At 45.2% G+C, this 21,324-nt stretch overlaps 2 protein-coding genes across 3 annotated transcripts; one reads left to right on the plus strand and one right to left on the minus strand.

Annotated features, from left to right (window-relative positions):
- Positions 1 to 2,331: 2,331 nt before the first annotated feature.
- dgke (diacylglycerol kinase, epsilon) lies at positions 2,332 to 11,969 on the minus strand. The gene is made up of 11 exons (XM_080464776.1): positions 11,319 to 11,969; positions 9,186 to 9,345; positions 8,874 to 8,993; positions 7,582 to 7,725; positions 7,332 to 7,489; positions 7,192 to 7,240; positions 6,999 to 7,112; positions 6,847 to 6,918; positions 6,501 to 6,628; positions 6,302 to 6,413; positions 2,332 to 5,430 (listed from the first exon to the last, which is right to left on the minus strand). Exons 1-11 carry the CDS (start codon positions 11,801 to 11,803, stop codon positions 5,218 to 5,220), a joined length of 1,755 nt encoding a protein of 584 aa, XP_080320902.1. The 5' UTR covers positions 11,804 to 11,969; the 3' UTR covers positions 2,332 to 5,217.
- Positions 11,970 to 14,152: 2,183 nt separating this feature from the next.
- cUnh17orf67 (chromosome Un C17orf67 homolog) lies at positions 14,153 to 21,042 on the plus strand. Of its 2 annotated transcripts, none has more exons than XM_080464436.1 (4): positions 14,153 to 14,257; positions 16,970 to 17,070; positions 17,850 to 17,977; positions 20,870 to 21,042. In XM_080464436.1, exons 1-3 carry the CDS (start codon positions 14,203 to 14,205, stop codon positions 17,964 to 17,966), a joined length of 273 nt encoding a protein of 90 aa, XP_080320562.1. In that variant the 5' UTR covers positions 14,153 to 14,202; the 3' UTR covers positions 17,967 to 17,977; positions 20,870 to 21,042. The 2 variants fall into 2 exon arrangements, with proteins under 2 accessions (XP_080320562.1, XP_080320563.1); XM_080464437.1 differs by having other exon boundaries at positions 14,178 to 14,257; positions 17,850 to 17,973; positions 20,870 to 21,010.
- Positions 21,043 to 21,324: the final 282 nt, after the last annotated feature.

Here is a 21,324-nt window from a genome sequence, read left to right on the forward strand (position 1 = left end):
GAGGAAGGCTACGCACTCCTCTCATAATGGTTGGATGGAGGAGGTGAAATCCCATCTCAAACTTGAACAAATGAAATCACTGCCCGGGGCAATACCCGCAGATATTCTACAGTTTGGCAACCATTTCTATCTTATTTTGAGGATGAACTCCCTTACACCCAATACAGTTTAGCCTAAGCTTACCTCACCCCCTCTTTGTGTTCTATATATGTGCGTATGTGTATATATGCACAGTAAGTTTCATGTGAAAAGTTCTCCTTTCAGTTTTCCTGCTGGAATTTCACTGATAATCTCCGTTTCCCCAGGATGCGTTCTAAAACATGGGACCACGACAGGCTCCTGGAAACAAGCTCAGATACTTCAAGTCTTGATGGAGTCCTTGAAACAACAACCTTTAGTGTTTTGTAAGACAATTCTTAGTTGGTTGAAGAGCAGAAGACAAATTGTATTAAAATGATGGTTAAAAAAAGAGCATTTTTAAAATCAGACGGACGGTGACAAAGTAGAAAAGCAGTTGAACACCTACATTTGTTGGTCTGGACGCAGATTCAGATGACTTCCCCTCTCTCATCTACCTTCAATTCCTACACCACTAAAAGAATAGAATCCCGCACATGAGATCTAATGTTTGTGAAATAATATAATGAAGGGAAGCTGTTCTCCAGTAGCTATACTGGTATTTGATCACTCCATCTTTTATACCTGCCTGATCCAGGTGAGGCTGATGGGAGCTGAACGAAAAGAGACGAACTCATAATGCAAACTATGTTAAAATGTGTTTCGAGGGTCCATATAGATTATATTTGGCGTGACGAGGCAATAATGAGGCTCTTAAGGTTGTAAACGTTGCAGGTTCCTGGTTTGATCCTGTAGACAGGAGCTCATGATCCTGTAGCGTCACAGTGATGCTTTATTAGTTTATGACTTGTGTGAGCAAAGATCGCAGCAGCCACAGCAGCAGTAGCAGCCGCAGCAGCAGCAGCCGCAGTAGCAGTAGTAGAAGCAGCAGCAGTAGCAGCCGCAGTAGCAGTAGCAGCCGCCGCAGTAGCAGCAGCAGTAGCAGTAGTAGAAGCAGCAGCAGCAGCCGCAGCCGCAGTAGTAGAAGCAGCAGCAGTAGTAGCAGCCGCAGTAGCAGCAGCAGTAGCAGCCGCAGTAGCCGCAGTAGCAGCAGCAGCAGTAGTAGAAGCAGCAGCAGTAGTAGCAGCCGCAGTAGCAGCAGCAGTAGCAGCCGCAGCAGCAGTAGTAGAAGCAGCAGCAGTAGTAGCAGCCGCAGTAGCAGCAGCAGTAGCAGCCGCAGCAGCCGCAGTAGCAGCAGCAGCAGTAGTAGAAGCAGCAGCAGTAGTAGCAGCCGCAGTAGCAGCCGCAGTAGCAGCAGCAGTAGTAGCAGCCGCAGTAGTAGCAGCAGTAGCAGCCGCAGTAGCAGCCGCAGTAGCAGCAGCAGTAGTAGCAGCCGCAGTAGTAGCAGCAGTAGCAGCCGCAGTAGCCGCAGTAGCAGTAGTAGAAGCAGCAGCAGTAGTAGCAGCCGCAGTAGCAGCAGCAGTAGCAGCCGCAGCAGCAGTAGTAGAAGCAGCAGCAGTAGTAGCAGCCGCAGTAGCAGCAGCAGTAGCAGCCGCAGCAGCCGCAGTAGCAGCAGCAGCAGTAGTAGAAGCAGCAGCAGTAGTAGCAGCCGCAGTAGCAGCCGCAGCTGCCATAGCAGCTGCAGCAGCATTAGCAGCATTAGCAGCAGCAGCAGCAGCAGCAAACACGGGACTCATTTATATGAAGGGCTGGAAAAGTTCATGTTCATTTAGACGTGTCCAAGTTCACATTTGCTTGTTTTAAATGCAGATAATCTGCATGCATGGTGCAGAAACTAAGGCGTGGTCAGTAATGCATGCTTCGTGAGGTAAATACCAGGACGTCACAAACCAAGGTGAACGTCGCTTCGGGGAATTCAATAACAGATTTGCACATAAAGTCAATAGGAAACAGTCTGTTGTGCCGTTTACATGGAGCCCTTTTAATCTGATTATCGGCCATTTAACTGCAGCTGCGGTTACTTCAAATGGTAAATCCATTGTTTTTCATGGATCTTTTTCATATTTAGAACCTCTTCATGTGAGTACGTGTATTAAACCATTAACACGTGATCATTTCAGGAAATGATGAATAATTCAAGGGAAACACAACACGCCGTTATATATGAAAATATTTATGGGAATGTCCTCAAATTCAAAAGATCAATTCTTTACATTCATTTCAATCCTAATCTGGTTTTTATCACCAATTTACCATCTTCCTGTAAACAACGTTTAACATGATTGTTTTCCATAAAAGCTCGTTTTCCCCCGCGTGGGCTTCCTTCATCATCTATTCTCCCAATTGTAATCAGGGGTCTCCCCTAGGGGGCGCCGGGGAGGGTCTGGGGGGGATGTTTTATCTCCACTATGAAGAAATAAGAAATTAAAACGAGGAAACAAGCCGCTGCGGACGACACAGAGAAACCACAACGTTTTAAATTGGAAGCGTTCAACCAGAACGGGACCAGTTTACCCTCCGGCTGCCTTTGAACAAGGACATCTTTTAAAAACACGAGAACGAACCCGAGTCGCACATTTAAAAACATTTCACAGAAAAATAAGATATTCGAGAGCACGGGAAAGGAAAAATCAAAGTTTTTTTTTTTGTTGTTTTTTTTTAAATCAGTGTGAACAAATGAGTGAGCGGTTTACACTCCAGAACATACGGTTGGTTAGTCTGCAACTATCGGACAAGGATCTGTGAACGAGCAGCAAGGCCGCAGGCATCCATCAGATAAAGAACCACGCTGGCTTCACGGTGGAGAAAAGACAAATTGGGAATTCAGGGAGTTACTGGGAAGTTTCCCACTTCGGAGTTGGAAGCAAAAAAAAAAAAAAGACGGCACTAAATTATCAAAGCAAATTGGAATTCTGACATTACTTACAAAAAAGTCAAACGTTAATTAATAGTTGGGATGGTTCCATTTTCAGGGTTTATTAATGACTTTTAAGGTTAAAGAAATTTTGTCGGCGTAATTTTTTTTTTTAAAGTTGAGAAGTAATGAAAGCCTTTTTACCGTAACTGTGATAAAGTTGGTTTATTTCAGAGCAACAGTATTTACAAAGTAAATGTACAAATGCGGTCCTCGGTCCTCAACCTCACCGAGGAGGAACGGCCCGTTCTGGAGAAGCGGCCCGTTCTGGAGAAGCGGCCCGTTCTGGAGAAACGCATCAGGAACTGAAATGTCTAAACAATCAATGAAAAGATCAACATTGGCAGTAAACCAGGGTACACACACACACACACACACACACACACACACACACACACACACACACACACACACACACACACACACACACACACACACACACACACACACACACACACACACACACACACACACACACACACACACACACACACACACACACACACACACACACAGTAAGGTTTGGTTACCTGTCGAGGAGCACATATATATATAATTTATTCTATTTAGATATATTTCTAAAGCGTAGGCATCACACGGCTATAAACTGATCCCAGTTCAGTCTCACCAGCAGCGAAGCATCAACCAACATTGATGGCAGGACCAGATTACTCACAATAATCTGCAAACAGCTCCAGGATTATAATGTGGATCTGACATGGTCAGGAAACAGATGCATGAATGAATAAACCAGATTTACACCACTGAAGTGAGATTAGATTTACAGCTAAATGGTGTTAATGACAAAGATATCAAATGTTGTTATTCCCACAACGAAATATCTCGTCTTTGAAGACATCACAGCCCTGAACTCGTCCTGCCTGCAGATGAACTTTGTGTGCCACCTAGTGGCGACTGTGGGGTGAAACACGAGGATCAGGCTGTGGGTAATCTGGGTCCTGGGCATCGGCGCAAGTGCTAAAACAGTGCAACACAAAACATGTAAACAAAAGGAGAAAAACAAATCACGTTTGGCTTTCAGTAGTGATGTGAGGAATTAACAGATTACTCCTTAAATTAGTAACTTGGTTACAGTTACAGCAGTTTGACCTTCAACTAACATCCAGATTAAAAAGCATCTTCCTCTCTAACATCCAGATTATAGAGCATCTTCCTCTCTAACATCCAGATTATAGAGCATCTTCCTCACTAACATCCAGATTATAGAGCATCTTCCTCCTCTAACATCCAGATTATAGAGCATCTTCCTCTCTAACATCCAGATTATAGAACATCTTCCTCACTAACATCCAGATTATAGAGCATCTTCCTCCTCTAACATCCAGATTATAGAGCATCTTCCTCTCTAACATCCAGATTATAGAACATCTTCCTCACTAACATCCAGATTATAAAGCGATCAAGTGAAAATATTCAGTAACTTGCACAACACCGACATTTTTGAAAAAATAATGTCCAGACCTAAAAGAAGCAACATTTTCTGATGAATTTGCAATAATTCATCAGATTAATTTGGCGATTTAAGACACTTATATAATCCACTATTTTAAAATCATGTGATGTTCAGTGGATTTGCTGCACGTTTCTAAACTGAAGCTGAATTTTAAACCGGATAATCCCAGCTGAGGGAGGCCGTGAGAAGGAACACAGGAGTTACTTCCCCAAGTAACTAGTTACTTTTCATTGGCAGTAAGTAGTGAAGAAGCTACACTTTTAGGGGAAAAGTAACAAATAACCGATTTAATGATAATCGTTTTGCACAACACCGACTTTAAGACTTTATCTTAGTGTTCAGCAAACGACTGGAGGCTTCAGGAAGCAAACCAGCGTCAACGTCCAGTGCTTGACCAATGTGTGCAGTCGTCACGGAGACGGTTGTGTCCCCCCCCACCCCCCAACCCCCATCCCCCCCACCCCCACCCGTTGTGCTGTTTATGTGTAAAACTTGTGGCTTCAGGGCTGCACGCAGCATTCAAATGGAACCGTACAGTATAGTCGGCTATCTATGGCACGAGCGATCAGTGCAAACAAAGAGCAGAACATTCAGCTGCTCCTCGGCTGGAGGAGGAGTGTGGAGGAGGTGGAGGTGATGGAGGTGGTGGAGGTGATGGAGTGAAACTCAAAAGAATCCTGAACAGGTCGCCTCTTCACCGACAGCAGTGTGCAGAGAGAGCCAGGGAGTCCGAGGGAAGGGAAGCGGCAGGTGGAGGAGCTTCACACGTCACATGGTAACGGGGTGGGGGGGTGGAGGGGGGGGGGGGGCGTCATGCTTGGGCGGAGGCCGGCCCCGGCGGCCGGGGGGAGTCGTGAGGCGTGGGGCTCTCGGGCTCCGAGGCGCTGGACTCGTCGTCCGTCTGCTCGGCGCTGTGGTACAGCATGAGCACCTGTGTCTTGTGAGTGATGGTGACGGTGCAGGGACCCTGAGCCCACGGCTCGCCGTCCACCTGCATCGGCATGGTGGAGCTCTTCAGAACCAGCTGGGGACACAGACGCAGGAAGTGACTCAACAGGTCCGAACAGAGCACAGGAAGCACAACCCATCGATGTGGGCGTCACGTCTGAGCAGAAAGCAGAGAGCCTGAATATCGTGTGCAGCTCGTAAACTTGTTTCTGCTTTGACTCTTACAGCAAAACAAAAAAGGTCAAAATGTTGAAGGGAAGTGGGATTATCTCAAAATAATGGCAGCGTTACATGAGACTCTTTACGAAAACAAATCTTTAACGGGTTAAAGTCCCGAAAGTGACGGTTCAATTGGTTTTTATGGTCAATATTAAAAAAAACAACGACCTGGGAATAATATATTCCAACAATATTCATATTTGTATTCATATGTTGATAAACTGAATTTGTACGAAGGTCAGCAGGAACCAATTGAACAGAACCCCGATGGTTCTATCAATTAAAGTATTTCACCAAATGTCCTAACAGCGGCTTTGCCTCAGAGAATATCAACGTCATCCTGAGCTGTGACTCCAGTGTTGACAGATTAACAGCAGGAAAAACAAATAATCTACATGATCGAAGCTGCGTTTACAAGGAATGATTTTTTTTTTTTTAATGCATTTGTTGATTATTAATTAGTTTGAATAGCACATTTCATACAGAAGATTCTCAGTGATTCACATTATAAACTAGAACTTGACTTTATTGCAGTTTTTTGGGGATTTATTCGGAAACCGTTCGCCGTCAACCTTCCAAAATCTAATCGATTGGTCCTTGGATGATGACAAAGCATCACGAAAAAGTTTGTGTGTGTGTGTGTGTGTGTGTGTGTGTGTGTGTGTGTGTGTGTTTGTGTGTGTGTGTGTGTGTGTGTGTGTGTGTGTGTGTGTCTGTGTGTGTCTCACCCGGACGGTGTGTGCTTGTCCCAGCCGGACTGGATTGGCCAGCTTCACTTGGATCTGAGCGCAGTGGAAGGAGCCGAACACTCCGACCACCTCCAGCAGGCCGTCGTCCAGCCTGCAGGAGGAGGAGAAGGAAACAAACTCGGGTGAAACTGGCCTGTTTGTTGAAGAACAACCCCAACAGAGCGGCGAGGCGCCTCACCGGGTCGGCGGGCAGGGCTCGTCTCCCATCCCCTCCCACAGCCTGCAGCCGCCGCCCCAGTACCCGATGTTACAGACGATGATGCCCTCCAGACTGGGCAGTGCCACCCGCTCTCCGTCCAGCTCCAGCTGCAACACACACACACACACACACACACACACACACACACACACACACACACACACACACACACACACACACACACACACACACACACACACACACACACACACACACACACACACACACACACACACACACACACACACACACACACACACACACACGCGCGCTGAGATATCGTCTTTTAAAGTGAGCACGAGTCCAGCGACTCGTCACTTCCTACCTCAATCCTCTTGTCCAGGTCTTTACATTCCTGCACTAAACAGTCTTTGGTGCCGTACAGGAAGTACACCACCTGCACAGGAAGAAGCACAAACACTTCAGAACCTTCCGGAGCTCGCGTGCGTGACATCGGCAGTGAGGCGGCGCCGGGACCTTGTTGATGATGCGGCTGGAGAAGAAGGACGGCGTTTTCTCGCGGTGTGTGTGGAAGTTAAGCGCCATCAGAGCGTCGGGCCCCACGGAGAAGTAGTTGTTCATGGAGAGAACCTGCAGACCGTGAAGCTTTAAACCTGAAGCGGCTGTTGGCGTGAAGCTAAAACCCCCATGAAGCTGAAATCAGGCTCACCTTTGGTTTTCGGAAGTAGAGCCCTTTGGACGCCACCTGCACCTTCCACCTGGACGATGACGTGAAGATGACGAAGGAGAAAAGAGTCAGACATTTTGAAAGCTTTCTAGACCCCCCCGTGAGCAGCGGATCCAGCTCACCTGTCCATCTTGACCACCTCAGCGTCCAGGATGTTCCGGAGCACCTGCTCCACCGGGATCTCCCCGGCGTACCCGGCCCCCCAGCCCAGAGTGTTGGACAGGTCGTTCCCGGTCCCCAGAGGCAGGATGGTGACTCTGGGGAGGAACTGGTCCTGACCCTGGGGGTGGTACAGAGGAGGTTGTCAACGGGCTTGGAGACACGTGTGTGTGTGTGTGTGTGTGTGTGTGTGTGTGTGTGTGTCTGTCTCACCTTCAGCCTCATGGCGTCGATGGCGTCCAGCACCCAGCCCACCGTGCCGTCGCCTCCACAGACCAGAACACGAACGCTGCCGGGGGGCAGGAGGGTGCAGAGCTGCAGGGCTTTGGAGGGGGGCAGCTGAGAGAGGTCGAAGACCTGGAGGAAGAGGAGGAGGAGAGGAAGAGGAGGAGGAAGAGGAAGAGGACATCCATCACTTTCAGTTCATCTCCATCTCAACTACGGGGCGAGAAGGAGGGAAATGATTCTGCTGCTGATTGTAGTTCTGAGGTGGCGGTCGGTCGAAATCCTTCAGTACTTCAAAGATGAAAGTAATCCCACCATCAAGAACTCTGCACTAGTGTTGTTCACGATACCAACATTCTGGTATCGATGCCGATACCACCTTGTATTTCGATACTTTTCCAAATAAAAAGAGAACACAGTTGCGTCCTTGTGGATTTAGCAGCAGCCACTGTTTCCCTTCTCTCTCTCTGTTTCTCTCTCTCTCTTTTATTCCTCTCTCTCTCCAGACTCCTGCTCTTTGCTGCTCCGTTAGTGATGCTCTCGACTTCTTTTTGCAGAGTTTCCACGGGTCGTTTGAGTCCGTTACACATGCTCACTCTCACACGGACGCAAACGCCATGGCATTTACCCATGAACACCCAGTATTCTTTTCAAAGTGCAAGCTCGGTTGGGAGAAGATTGTTTTGAAAATACGTTGTTTTGACTTTTATTTTGAAGTTGTGTCCAGGAATGTTGTTGGTAAATAAGGTCGAGTATGAAGCTCAGTTGCGGATCTGGAGTCGGAGTGCGTGCGCACTCCCCGTCTCGGCCGTTTTTTTCCCACACCTCTCGGACACCAGAGTGCAAAATTTAAAACGAATTTAAAATAATAAATAAATAAATAAATGAACTGGGGCACTGTTTTCCGCACTTTCGATTGTCCAATACATCCCGTAACCCTAAACCCAAGTCAGAAAGAGGAGCAGCAGACCGACGCTTCCCCCACAGAGAGACTGACGACTCTCCTCTCCTCTGCAGGGACGTAAAACAAATTTAAAATACCGCTACCGGCCGGGCCCAGTATAGTATCGATTTAAAGGAGGCAGTACCGTGAAACCAATACAGTACCGGTATACCGAACAACCCTAATCTGCACACTGTAAAAAATGAAGACAGAAGCGTTGCTGTCTAACAACTTGTTTCTGAAGATTTGCCACTGATTTGTCTGATTCTCTACTCAAGTGAAGGATGTGACCTTTGACCTCTGATGACCTGAGGAGAGGGGGCAGCTGCACACTGACCTGGACCGGGTTGAGGAGGGTACGGAACTCCCCGAGCAGAGCCTCCCCCATGTTGTTACCGCTACGGGTGTTCGCCAAGACCAGCACCGGGGTCCAGCCGCTGCCACAGGACGACGCCAGCTACGGGAAGACCACAACGAGAACAACGTTCATTCTGGAACTTCACAGTGACCCCGCGGTGGCAAGAACGGGCCGAGGACCTACAGACCCAAGAACTACATTCCAAAGACCACCAGGGACCTACAGACCGAGGACCAGCGGGTCGAGGACTCTCGGGTCCGGCGGTCTTTCCGGTAGCTTCAGCGGACCCACCTTGCTGTACTCGTCGGGGTGGCGCCGCCGCAGCTTGTTGACCCGGTAGAGGTAGTGAGGGGGGAGGATGAGGCTGTGAAACTCGCCCAGATCGCACACGTCGCCGTCGGCCAGGCTGTCCAGGCAGTCGTCGTGCACCGTGGTCTGACACCACACACACCTGGAGGAGTTCCAGGGACACGGCGATCAGAGCCACAAGAAAACAGTCCAACAACAACAACAACTGATTCAGTGGTGGGACGGGATCGGTTCTCTTCACATCTTGAACCAGGATTTAGGAGGATTCTGCTCCGGGACGACCTGGAAGGTGGATTTTCTGTTACTGAAGCCAACAAATCTATTGTCACCACCGGTTTGTGTGTGTGAGTTCCAGCAGTTTGTGTTTGTCTATAATTGTGATTTATATGTTTATCAGAACACTTTGAAAAGCCAGTTAATACAAAATATAATGGAAATGGGAAAGTTGGAATATCTTTTCCTGCTATCAAAAAGACAATTCCTGTTCAAAGCCTATTGGCGATTATTTCGGTGAGTATCCTCTGACTGTACGATTGCTTTTTCTGCATCCAGTGTAACATCTCCATCATTTTGAGCAGAAAATCAGACTGAATGGCGTTAGAGAGCTCAGTTAGTCAGTCCTCTTTTAATTTACCCGTAACAACCAGCCTCATTAAGTCCTATTATCCCATCAGAACTTTAACTATCTGACTTCAAACTTTGTTTTGATGAAATCTTTTGTTCCGACCATTTTCTCGGGCTCCGTTGACGCGACAAACGTTTTCAAGTGAAACCGCAAAAACCTTCATTGCGTTTTGTTGTGTTTACATGACCACGGCGCTCGGAACCGCAAATTTAACTTTTTGTAAAACGGCTCCCGAGGTGGAACTCTTTTAAAAACGCTCTCTGACTCTGTCTCCATGGAAACGGTGGAAACTCTGCTCCTGGCCACCACGGCCATAGTGACTAGTCGTTGTGCACATGCTCAGTAGAGACAATCGGAACAATGTTTCCTGCAGAGCGTCATGACCGGTATGAACGGTAATATTCTCCTGGGACTCGGTACTTTTATTTTGACAGTCACTGTAATAACGATCCAACTTGGCCGTCTGTCCACTAGAATGTTCTTTTTACTCTATGTAGACAGCTTGTATGAAGATTACGCGTCATTAAATTAGTGATGTTCTGCAGGACCTTTAAACCTGGGAGCTAAAAGGTTTTGACCCATATTAGTCGTCAGATTGCTGACTGGCTTGTTTTCTTTTCTCTAAACCAAACCAATCTTTGTTCACAATCGTCTTTTCAATTATTTGCGATGTCAATCATCACACCGCTGCACTTTCTGAAACACGTCTTTGGATTTTCACTGTGTAAGTTTGTGTGGTTTGGTTTTCTCCTGCGACCGTGTCTCGGTGAGGTTTCCTGTATGAATAAAGGTGAAGTAAAAAATATCTGCGTGCTGCAGGTAATCCGTATAATTCTTCCACCGTGGTACGGGAACAGGACAGATTGTAAATTCCAGCAGATTGAAGTGAACGGCTGCATTATGACAGGAAAAGCTGGGAGGATTAAAGACGCAGGCTTTGGGATTATTGTTCCATATTTGTTTGGTAACTCTGCGTCAAGCTTCACAGCCACAGAAAAAGAGGTCTGCACAGACTGGGGAGGAATATTTCATCCATCAGATTAAAGAGACTGGAAATAGAAGATTAGTCACTTCAAATTCATGCAGGGAAAAAAAATGCATGATTATAATAAAGTTCGAGGTGCTGCTTTAATGGCAGGTTTACTTTTTAATTGAAATAATTGTTTTCTTTCTTCTGCAAATAATGAAGTGTTATAATTAAAAAGTGTCAGATTTCTAAAGAATGGGTGCAGACAGAATAATCTCAGTTCATCGGCTGTTTTTACATCATAGCAATAACTTAAAGACACCGGTCACTCTTCTTTATTCACATTTCTTTTTTTTTTTATATCATTATGGAGGATTATTATGGAGTTAAGTTAAACCCCTCAGTTGAGCAGAAGTACAGAATCATGTAAAAGTATTATGAGACGTACTCGAGTATTTATTGGCACATGACGCTCTAAGATCGGTCTGTTGATATCGTGACTTTATAAACGTGCAGCAGCTACCTGAGGTCGCAGAGCTTGGGCTGAGTCCCGCACTGTTGCGTGCACACCGCACAGTAGCTGGCCAGCGGGACGTTGCCCCGCACCCAGCGGTGCGGCGGAGCCCCGGCGCCGCGCGGCCCGCCCGGGGCCAGGATGTCCTTGCAGGGCAGGCTGCGGTCGGCCCGCCGCAGGCACCGCTCGTCGGCGCAGACCCCGCAGCAGTCGCAGAAGGCGCCCCGCAGGATGTGCAGCCCGCACACGCAGCAGTAGGTGGGCTTGTTGAACAGGTCCGTGCAGTGCCAGCCGTGCGTGCTGCGCCGGAAGAAGTCCTTCATGTGCGTCTGGCGCTTGGAGCGCTGCGCGCTGCACCACAGCGTGATGATGACCGGCACCACGACGGCCAGCGACGTCCACAAGAGCAGCGTCCACTCCTCCCGGGACCCGCCGCCGTCGCCGCCCCCGCCGTCCTCCCGGGACCCGCCGCCGCCGCCGCCCTCCTCGCACATCCTGCGGGATGCGAAGTAGCGGAAATCAGACCCGAGCACCGCAGAGGGAGCGGCTCTGCCGGGGAGGAACGAGGCGTTTCACCGCGGAACACATGTGTCACACTCCGACTTCGGTTTATGGAAGCAAACGTTAAACCCAGACCGGGAGACGAGACGTGACGACGGAGCTCCGAGCTAACGCGAAGCCTTTACGAAGATGAACCCCGCGGCGAGATGGTTCACTCTACACCGGAAGAGAGACGCGCGCACATCCGGGGAAAGAGCCAAACAAACCGGAAACGTTTCAACCTTTTAGAAATACTTTAAAACAAAGAAATTAAACACTCGGGAATTGTGTGAATGCTAAATTATATTATATTATATTATATTATATTATATTATATTATATTATATTATATTTATCTATCTATCTATCTATCTATCTATCTATCTATCTATCTATCTATCTATCTATCTATCTATCTATCTATCTATCTATCTATCTATCTATCTATCTATCTATCTATCTATCTATTTATTTATTTATTTATTGTTGTTGTTGTTGTTGTGACTTCTTCTGTACCGCGCTATTGCTCTTACAATTTAACCATTCAAATGTCTAAACTTGCTCATGAGATTAGTGCTTTGCTGTGTGCTTTTAATGTCTGTAACCGTTTCTGATCAAGCAGGTCAGCTTCTGTTGCCATGGAGATGCAGGGGCGAGAGGCAGCAGGCAGCCTTCGGCATTCACACTTGCATTTTCTTCTGGAAATGCAAACCTCTAGTTGTTGTTATTTTTTCATACAGACTTTGGAGCAGTGGTTCTCAAGTAGTCTGGCTTGAGGAGTCACCACCAACCCTTAGTTAATTGAATTATAGTCCATTATGGTGTTTAAATCCAGCGTGGAGTTTGCATGTTCTCCCCATTTGTGCATGGGTTTCCTCTGGGTACTCCCTATCTCCACAAGGGGATTAATAATTGTTTTTAACAGACTGAATTGAGTGTTCATGCACTAATGTGAAATATAATCAATCTCTAAAGAGAAGGAGTTTGGAACAATGACCCCTTGATCACATCTTTTCTTCATCTACATTTTTAAACGAAGAGATAAACCGTTAGTTGTATTGTTTTTCAAAAACCGAACAAGGAAGTAAACACCGAGTTTATCTCCTCCCGACTTTGATTCCTACTTCACTGCGCATGCGCACGTTTTCAAGCTGACGGAATTTATTTAAATTTCTTTATTTTTACTTTTCGCCAACGACAGTTGGGGTGATATATTAGTATGTATGTATGTATGTATGTATGTATGTATGTATGTATGTATGTATGTATGTATGTATGTATGTATGTATGTATGTATGTATGTATGTATTTATTTATGTATTTTGCCAGCTTTTGGCAAAAACCTGACCCGCATTGCACCCGAATTGCATGAAATTTTCAGGGATTATTTGTCATCAAATAAGGACCAATCCATTACATTTTGGAATGTTAACTGCTCATCATTTCCGAATAAATCCCAACAAACTGCGAATAAATTTCCCATACAAAGTGGATGGGAGAGGCACCTCATGGAGGAGATCGAAGGAGATCAGCATCTGTTGCCATGGAGACGCTCCCTGCTCAGTGTTTCACACAGTGATGTCGCCACCTGACCTACCCAGTTAGCGTCGATTCAATTCATGAATTTTAGAGTTCATTCATAAACGTTCTTCCAAATTTTCCCTTGAAGACATTTACTTCGCGAATATACAAAATAAAACATGTATTGATTCAAACTTTTGGAAATATAGTGCTAAAGACTGTTTTGTCTGAAAAAAATGGTTAGAAAGTTAAACCGACCGGTAAACAGTGGGTGGAAAACAGCATATTGAGTAAAGTTTATATTATATAGATATTACACAAACATATAGATTGGTATTTGATTTTTCTTGATACTATTTTTTGTACAAAATGTTATATTTTTCCTATTTATCCAAGAAGTCTGACTGCAACCGACTAAGTTTCGTTGTTTTATTTCAATGACAATAAGGTTTTCTGAGTTCCGATTCAATTATAGGAAATCTCTACGGTTGCTTTTATCTCCATCTAGTGGACAAATCAAATAATTCAAGTCAACTGGGTGAAGTGAAAACATTACAATATTTTAATTGTAATACTTGTCATCATTAATTATCTTATTTGCCCACAGAACCTTTTTTGTTAATCATACGTCACTTTATTTATCATTATATGAGAAGAATTGATAAAGAGCCTCTGCAATAACCTGATGTGAAAGTTTGAGGTGAAGGAGTAGCAAGAGGAAGAGGAGGAGGACGACGAGGAGGAGAATAACCCCCCCCCCCCCGTTCTCCACCTCCAGAGCGTCTCCAGGCTCTCTGTGCAGAAGGACTCGTGGAGGGAAAAGGTGAAGACGATGAAGAGGCTGCTGGTGTTCGTGCTTTGCCTGATCCTGCTGACCGGCCATGCAGGTGAGCGACTCTGAGGATTTACCTGAAACCGGCGGCAGGTGATGTTCTGATGAAGTTTAGGAGGATGTTCAGCTTTTAAATGAGAGGAAATGTCATTTCTGTTCTTTGTTTCTCTCACTGTCAGTCCGTCGTTGCTGCATTGAAACACATCGAATCCATTCAGGATCGTTTTGCTTGACTGTTTTTGTTTTCTATTTTATTTTATTTAGATGGGTACGCTTTATAAACTTGTTGTTCTAGTTGCTTCACATCAGTGATTTGATTTTTGTTTAGTAAACAAATCGTCGAGTTGATGAAAGGAAAATCCACAGCCAGAATTTTTCTCCACACATCTGGAGAATGTTCAGGAATGTTTGTGCCACGTTGCTGAGTGAGACTCCAGGAGACCAAGCAGACCCCCACTAGACCCCCACCAGACCCCACTGGACCCCACCATACCCCACTGGATCCCACTGGACCCCACCAGACCCCACTGGACCCCACTGGACCCCACTAGACCCCACTGGACCCCACTGGATCCCACTGGACCCCACCAGACCCCACTGGACCCCACTGGACCCCACTAGACCCCCACTAGACCCCCACCAGACCCCCCTGGACCCCACTAGACCCCACTGGACCCCACTGGACCACACTAGACCCCCACTAGACCCCCACCAGACCCCCCTGGACCCCACTAGACCCCACTGGACCCCACTGGACCACACTAGACCCCACTGGACCCCACTAGGCACCCACCAGACCCCCACCAGACCCCCACTAGACCCCCACCAGACCCCACTGGACCCCACTAAACCCCACCAGACCCCACTGGACCCCACTGGACCCCACTATACCCCACCAGACCCCACTGGACCCCACCAGATCCCCACTAAACCCCACCAGACCCCCACTAAACCCCACCAGACCCCCACCAGACCCCCACTAAACCCCACTAGACCCCCATTAGACCCCACCAGACCCCCACCAGACCCCCACTAGACCCCCACTAGACCCCAGCAGACCCCCACCAGACCCCCACTAGACCCCCATTAGACCCCAGCAGACCCCAGCAGACCCCAGCCTGCAGCAGGAGAGGAGGAACCTCCAGGCTGGACGCCTGTTGGGGTCACGTGCAGCTCTGAGCGGCTCCCCGGGGAGTCGAGAGGATGAATGGACACTTTGTTACCTTCCTCCAATCAGCCGGCCCCCAAAGAGGGACACACAGAGTGTGTGTGTGTGTGTGTGTGTGTGTGTGTGTGTGTGTGTGTGTGTGTGTGTGTGTGTGTGTGTGTGTGTGTGTGTGTGTGTGTGCATGCGTGCGTGCGTGTGTGTGTGCGTGCGTGCGTGTGCGTGTGCGTGTGCGTGTGTGTGTAAACAGCCTCATACGGCTTGATGGAGCCCAGAGGTTCATTCAGTCTGAACACAGCTTCCACTCACAGGAAGGTTTTTCTCATCAGCCAATCAGCAGCTGGTATGTCTCTGGAAAAACAAAATACACGAGGCCGAGTTTCCAGGCAGAGCAGTTTGAGCTCCTGAGGCTGAAAAATACAGAAAAACAACAAATACAACAAAAACAAAACTGCAATATTTTGTTTCGTCTCCTCTGTTCAAGATTATTTTTGATATAAATGCATCAATAAAAGGGATTAACTGGGAACAGGAGATGTTTTTGGTTCAGCAAAGATTTGCTCTTTTAGAAAATACTAAAGTAACATCTTTCTCAATAATTAGCACAACTATGGTGTCCTAGATTGTAGTATTTCTACTCTTTAATTAGAAAACCTAAGTTGGTGGATTAAAGGTGAAGCTGTGGATAAGATGGATCCTCATCTCTCCTCTCTCATCTCTCATCTCTCATCTCTCATCTCTCATCCATCATCTCTCATCTCTCATCTCTCATCCATCATCTCTCATCTCTCATCTCTCATCCCTCATCTCTCATCTCTCATCCATCATCTCTCATCTCTCATCTCTCATCCATCATCTCTCATCTCTCATCTCTCATCTCTCCTCTCTCATCTATCATCTCTCATCCCTCATCTCTCATCTCTCATCTCTCATCCCTCATCTCTCATATATCATCTCTCATCTCTCCTCTCTCATCTATCCTCTCTCATCTCTCATCTCTCCTCTCTCCTCTCTCATCTATCATCTCTCATCCCTCATCTCTCATCCCTCATCTCTCATCTCTCATCTCTCATCTCTCATATCTCATCTATCATCTCTCATATCTCCTCTCCCATCTCTCATCTCTCATCTCTCCTCTCTCATCTCTCATCTCTCATCTCTCATCTCTAATCTATCATCTCTCATCTCTCATCTCTCATCTCTCATCTCTCATCTCTCCTCTCTCATCTCTCATCTCTCATCTCTCATCTCTCATCTCTCATCTCTCATCTCTCCTCTCTCTCTCCTCTCTCTCTCTCTCATCTCTCATCTCTCATCTCTCATCTCTCATCTCTCATCTCTCATCTCTCATCTCTCATCTCTCCTCTCTCATCTCTCATCTCTCATCTCTCCTCTCTCTCTCCTCTCTCTCTCTCTCATCTCTCCTCTCTCCTCTCTCATCTCTCCTATCTCATCTCTCCTCGCTCCTCTCTCATCTCTCCTCTCTCTCTCCTCTCTCCTCTCTCATCTCTCATCTCTCATCTCTCATCTCTCATCTCTCATCTCTCATCTCTCATCTCTCATCTCTCCTCTCTCATCTCTCATCTCTCATCTCGTCCTCAGACGCTAACCCGGTCATCAAGGAGAGCTTTGCTAAGCAGCTGCTGCGCAGTAAGAGGCAGGAGAGGCCGATGAAGCCGGGACACCCTGACGAGCCCATGAGGGTAAACTGTCACAGAGGCTGCAAACATTTCTATTCTATTCTATTCTATTCTATTCTATTCTATTCTACTCTATTCTACTCTATTCTATTCTATTCTATTCTATTCTATTCTATTCTATTCTATTCTACTCTACTCTATTCTATTCTATTCTATTCTATTCTATTCTATTCTATTCTATTCTATTCTATTCTACTCTATTCTATTCTATTCTATTCTATTCTATTCTATTCTATTCTATTCTATTCTATTCTGTTCTGTTCTATTCTATTCTATTCTATTCTACTCTATTCCTAATGTGTTTGACTATAGGCTGTTCTTTTCTATTTTAATATAATTTAATTTAATTAGATTTTCTATATTCTCTTCTCTTCTCTTCTCTTCTCTTCTCTTCTCTTCTCTTCCCTTCCCTTCCCTTCCCTTCCCTTCTCTTCTCTTCTCTTCTCTTCCATTCCCTTCTCTTCTCTTCTCTTCTCTTCTCTTCTCTTCTCTTCTCTTCTCTTCTCTTCTCTTCACTTCCCTTCCCTTCCCTTCCCTTCTCTTCTCTTCTCTTCTCTTCTCTTCTCTTCTCTTCTCTTCCCTTCCCTTCTCTTCTCTTCTCTTCTCTTCTCTTCTCTTCTCTCCTCTTCTGTCAGCAGGTTTCAGTCTGCATCCTCTCTGCAGGGCAGACTCTGCTGACTCAGCAGGTTTATTCTGACTCGTTGTTTTTCCAGTTTCATATCTGAAGGTGAGAGTTTCTCACCGACGCAGGCCTCTTCTGTTCCTTCCCATGTCCGCTGCAGGAGCACATGCTCCACATGCAGGCTCTGGACCAGAGGGCTCAGGAAACCAACCTGGAGCACTGGCTGAACCCCCACTGTTACCCACGCTGCAACAGGAACTACGGACACCCGGTCTGAGGATGATGAAGGTCACCCAAAGGCTCCACCTCAAATCCACAACCATTCACTCTTCGTCTTTTCTTTCCTGCCGCCACACTTTCACTGCGGGTCGAGGAATACAGTGACCTCAGGGAGCCTCAGAGACACCTTCCCCCAGTTGTGTTTTGTGTCTTGTGTTATGAAAGCAGCCGTTTCTGGATTAGTAATTTCTCTCCGAACGGCCTTCTAGGTGTGTCACCAACAGGAAACCTCAGAAAGCTGTGAGAGCAGCTGCAGCCAGGTTTGCACTGCAACGGGAGGAAAGACGTTTTTTCCCCCGCATGCTCTGCTCTTTTCTTCCTCCTCACAATGAATCAGAACCAAAGTCGAGAAGTAAAAGGGATGGAGTTTCAAACTGATCGCTATTTGATGGAAATCCTCGTTTTTTTCAACTGAATGTGACATAAAAGGTCAGAACCACTGGTCCAAGACGCTTTATGTGAGGAGTAATGTGGTTTCTCTGAAAACTAAAAAGTCTGTTAAAACCCAGACGGGTTCAAAACTCTTCAGAGTTAAAACACTTCGGAGTGTGATGCTGGGAAGAACCACATCAGATCAGCAAAAACACTCAAAAGTTCAAAGTTGTTTAAAAGTTCATTCATTTACATTGAGATGAATGTTTAAAGGCTCATATTATACGGCTTTTCAACACTTTCACGTGGTCTCGCGGCTCTGCAAACATTGTTTTGAAAGTTTTTTGCTCCAAATCCAGATTTTCTTTGATTCTCCTCCATTTGAATATTGGATCATAGGAGCTACATTCAGAATCTGCTGTGTCTGTGGGAGCTGGACTGGCTCCGCCCACACATGCCCATCTTGGGAAGAGGAGGAAGTACTTCCTCTCGTGGTGCCATGTGCCAGAGAAGAGCTGCCTGATTGTGGGAGGAGTCAAAGGGAGGGCCTACCTTGATTCTGATTGGCTAAACCCCCGATGACACTATATAGGGTTTGATTTCTGATTGGCTGCTTGGAGCAACACACTTTTTTAAAACCTGAAACAAGCCGGGGACAGAGAGGACAGACTGTCTTCACTTCTGGGACGTCATTCTGGGGCAGTGTCAGAAATAACATTGGTAAAAGTTGAATATTTATTCAACGTCTTGACTGAAGGAAGTATAAGAAAATACAGGTACACACAGATTTGTATGATGAATTTCTGTCAGAAAATAATTATTGTCTGAATAATCACAACAACCTGCTTTTGTTCGTTCTGAAACGTTACAACATGGGTGTTAAACAAAAGGCCCGTGGGCCAGAACCGGCGTGGAGGAGCCTCCAATCCGGCCCGCTCCATGAATCTAGGACCTTTGGATCAACTTTCCTGGACATTTCATTGTATTTTCCAGCTGAAGGTATAAAATTAGCTTCATGTTCAGATTTGAGTCATTAAATTGTTTGGTCTTGTGAAAATATTGACATTTCCGTCATGAATACTCTGTACCAAAGAATAACTTTAAAGTTTAAATTTAAAGGTTATTATGGCAGTATTATACCTGTCCAGCCCACTCACAATACGACTGGGTTAAATGAGTTGTGAAGTGTCCATATAGACTATTAGAGCTAAACTAACAGTAATTATCAGAAATCAAAAATATATAGTTGAGCTTTAAAAAAATAAAAGAGTGTTTCAATATTTGTGAATTTCACACCAATTTGAACTTTGAATGGGGATTAAATTTGACTACGTCTTCAAATAAAATATAGATTTTCTTCCCGAAGAATTTGGGGAAAATGTACTCAGATATAGAAATTCTTTGTGTATCTCCTCCGCCGAGTCAAAGCAAATCAGATCGATGAGTTTCATTCATTGAATTTGGATAATATGACCCAGAAATCTTGAATTTATGCAGAACTAGACTAATTATATTAGCACTTTTGAGTCTTATACTCATTTTAACCAGTTTCACCTTGACTGGGTGGAACCGGTAAAATGGAGCCATAATAAATTTAAATTTTAAACATTAAAGTTTTTCTTTGTCATAGTGCAGAGTATACATGATGGAAATGGTGATATTTTAACTAAACCAAATAATTATTACAGAAAATCTCAACATGAAACCTTCTGGCGTAAAAGTACAGTGAACTGTCCAGCAACCTTCTCCTCACGCTGTTGCATTCTGGGAGTTTTTTTTTTTTTTTTTTTTTACAAACTCCCCCTGACATCAAGGCTTTGAGGCTGGTTGGACAGTCACCAGGTCTCTAAGCTTTCCCGACGGCACCACCGACATCTCGGTGTTGTGTTCAGTCACTACTACACCACTTTTACAAAATAAAATCAAAGGTTTTCTTTGAAACGTTTCCTATTTTCTTGGTGGTTTGGCTCGAGGACTTTATGTTCGACGCCTCTGCCAGTGTCGAAGCAGGTTTTTATGTTTATTTAGAAAATAATTATCTTGTGACTCAAATGAATGATTGAGGTCTAGTGTGTGTGTGTGTGTGTGTGTGTGTGTGTGTGTGTGTGTGTGTGTGTGTGTGTGTGTGTGTGCGTGTGTGCGTGTGTGTGTGTGTGTGTGTGTGTGTGTGTGTGTGTGTGTGTCGCGGGCCTGATTGGAGCCAGTTTTGGCCAAACGTTTGACACCCCTGTCTTAAAGTAATAAACAGTATTAAAGATATCTAATCACTTAGATTAATGAATCGGATATTTTCACATCTGACTGTAAAAGTGAATATTTTAATGTCATTGTTCATGTTTTGACGCTTTACTTCTAATTAAATTACTTTGATGAATATCCATAATGAATGAATGAATGAATGAATGAATGAATGAATGAATGAATGAGTCTCTTCCCACTTGAAATCGAAGAAACAAATTAATTCATATTGCGTGTTTGAAAATTTTTTTTTATAATATATTTGAAGCTTTTTGTTCTTTTTTTCTGCAGAAAATGACCCTGGATGACTCAACACGGACTCAGCGATGGAAACTAGAAAAAAAAAACAGAACTTTATATTTTCTTGTCTTTCTAATGTAACCGTCATTAATCCTGTTTCTTCTTCACTGTTTTCACGTCTTCCTCTCAGTAGTGTAGGTGATGACTTCGTCACTGTGTGAATTAAATAAAAAATAAAAAATGATTATCTGTATTTTTCGCCTTTATTTTCTGTAAAATGAAAACGAGGCAGCGTTTGAAGCTGTTCATTCATATTTAATTATTGTTAGCCTATTGTGCGCCAACAAAACTTAAAACTGAATGGAATCCTTGTGTGTCTTACAAATAATTAATGGATCAATTGATTGTTGTCATTAAACTTTGACAAAAAGAAAAACATGTTGGAGAGAAAAAACAACATGAAATCATAAAACTAAAACACACCAAGCATTGGAGAGACAATTGGA

This window comes from Lipophrys pholis, assembly GCF_963383615.2.
Source record: "Lipophrys pholis genome assembly, chromosome: 5".
Taxonomy (NCBI): domain Eukaryota; kingdom Metazoa; phylum Chordata; class Actinopteri; order Blenniiformes; family Blenniidae; genus Lipophrys; species Lipophrys pholis.

Excerpts from the sequence above, each read along its gene's own strand:
- dgke (XM_080464776.1), bottom strand. The coding sequence starts at position 11,803 with ATGTGCGAGGAGGGCGGCGGCGGCGGCGGGTCCCGGGAGGACGGCGGG. Across the intron at positions 6,919-6,998 it reads CCAGCCGCATCATCAACAAG|GTGGTGTACTTCCTGTACGG; the intron begins GTCCCGGCGCCG and ends CTTCCTGTGCAG. Across the intron at positions 6,629-6,846 it reads ACCTGGACAAGAGGATTGAG|CTGGAGCTGGACGGAGAGCG; the intron begins GTAGGAAGTGAC and ends TGTGTGTTGCAG.
- cUnh17orf67 (XM_080464436.1), top strand. The coding sequence starts at position 14,203 with ATGAAGAGGCTGCTGGTGTTCGTGCTTTGCCTGATCCTGCTGACCGGC. Across the intron at positions 14,258-16,969 it reads CCTGCTGACCGGCCATGCAG|ACGCTAACCCGGTCATCAAG; the intron begins GTGAGCGACTCT and ends TCTCGTCCTCAG. Across the intron at positions 17,071-17,849 it reads ACCCTGACGAGCCCATGAGG|GAGCACATGCTCCACATGCA; the intron begins GTAAACTGTCAC and ends TGTCCGCTGCAG.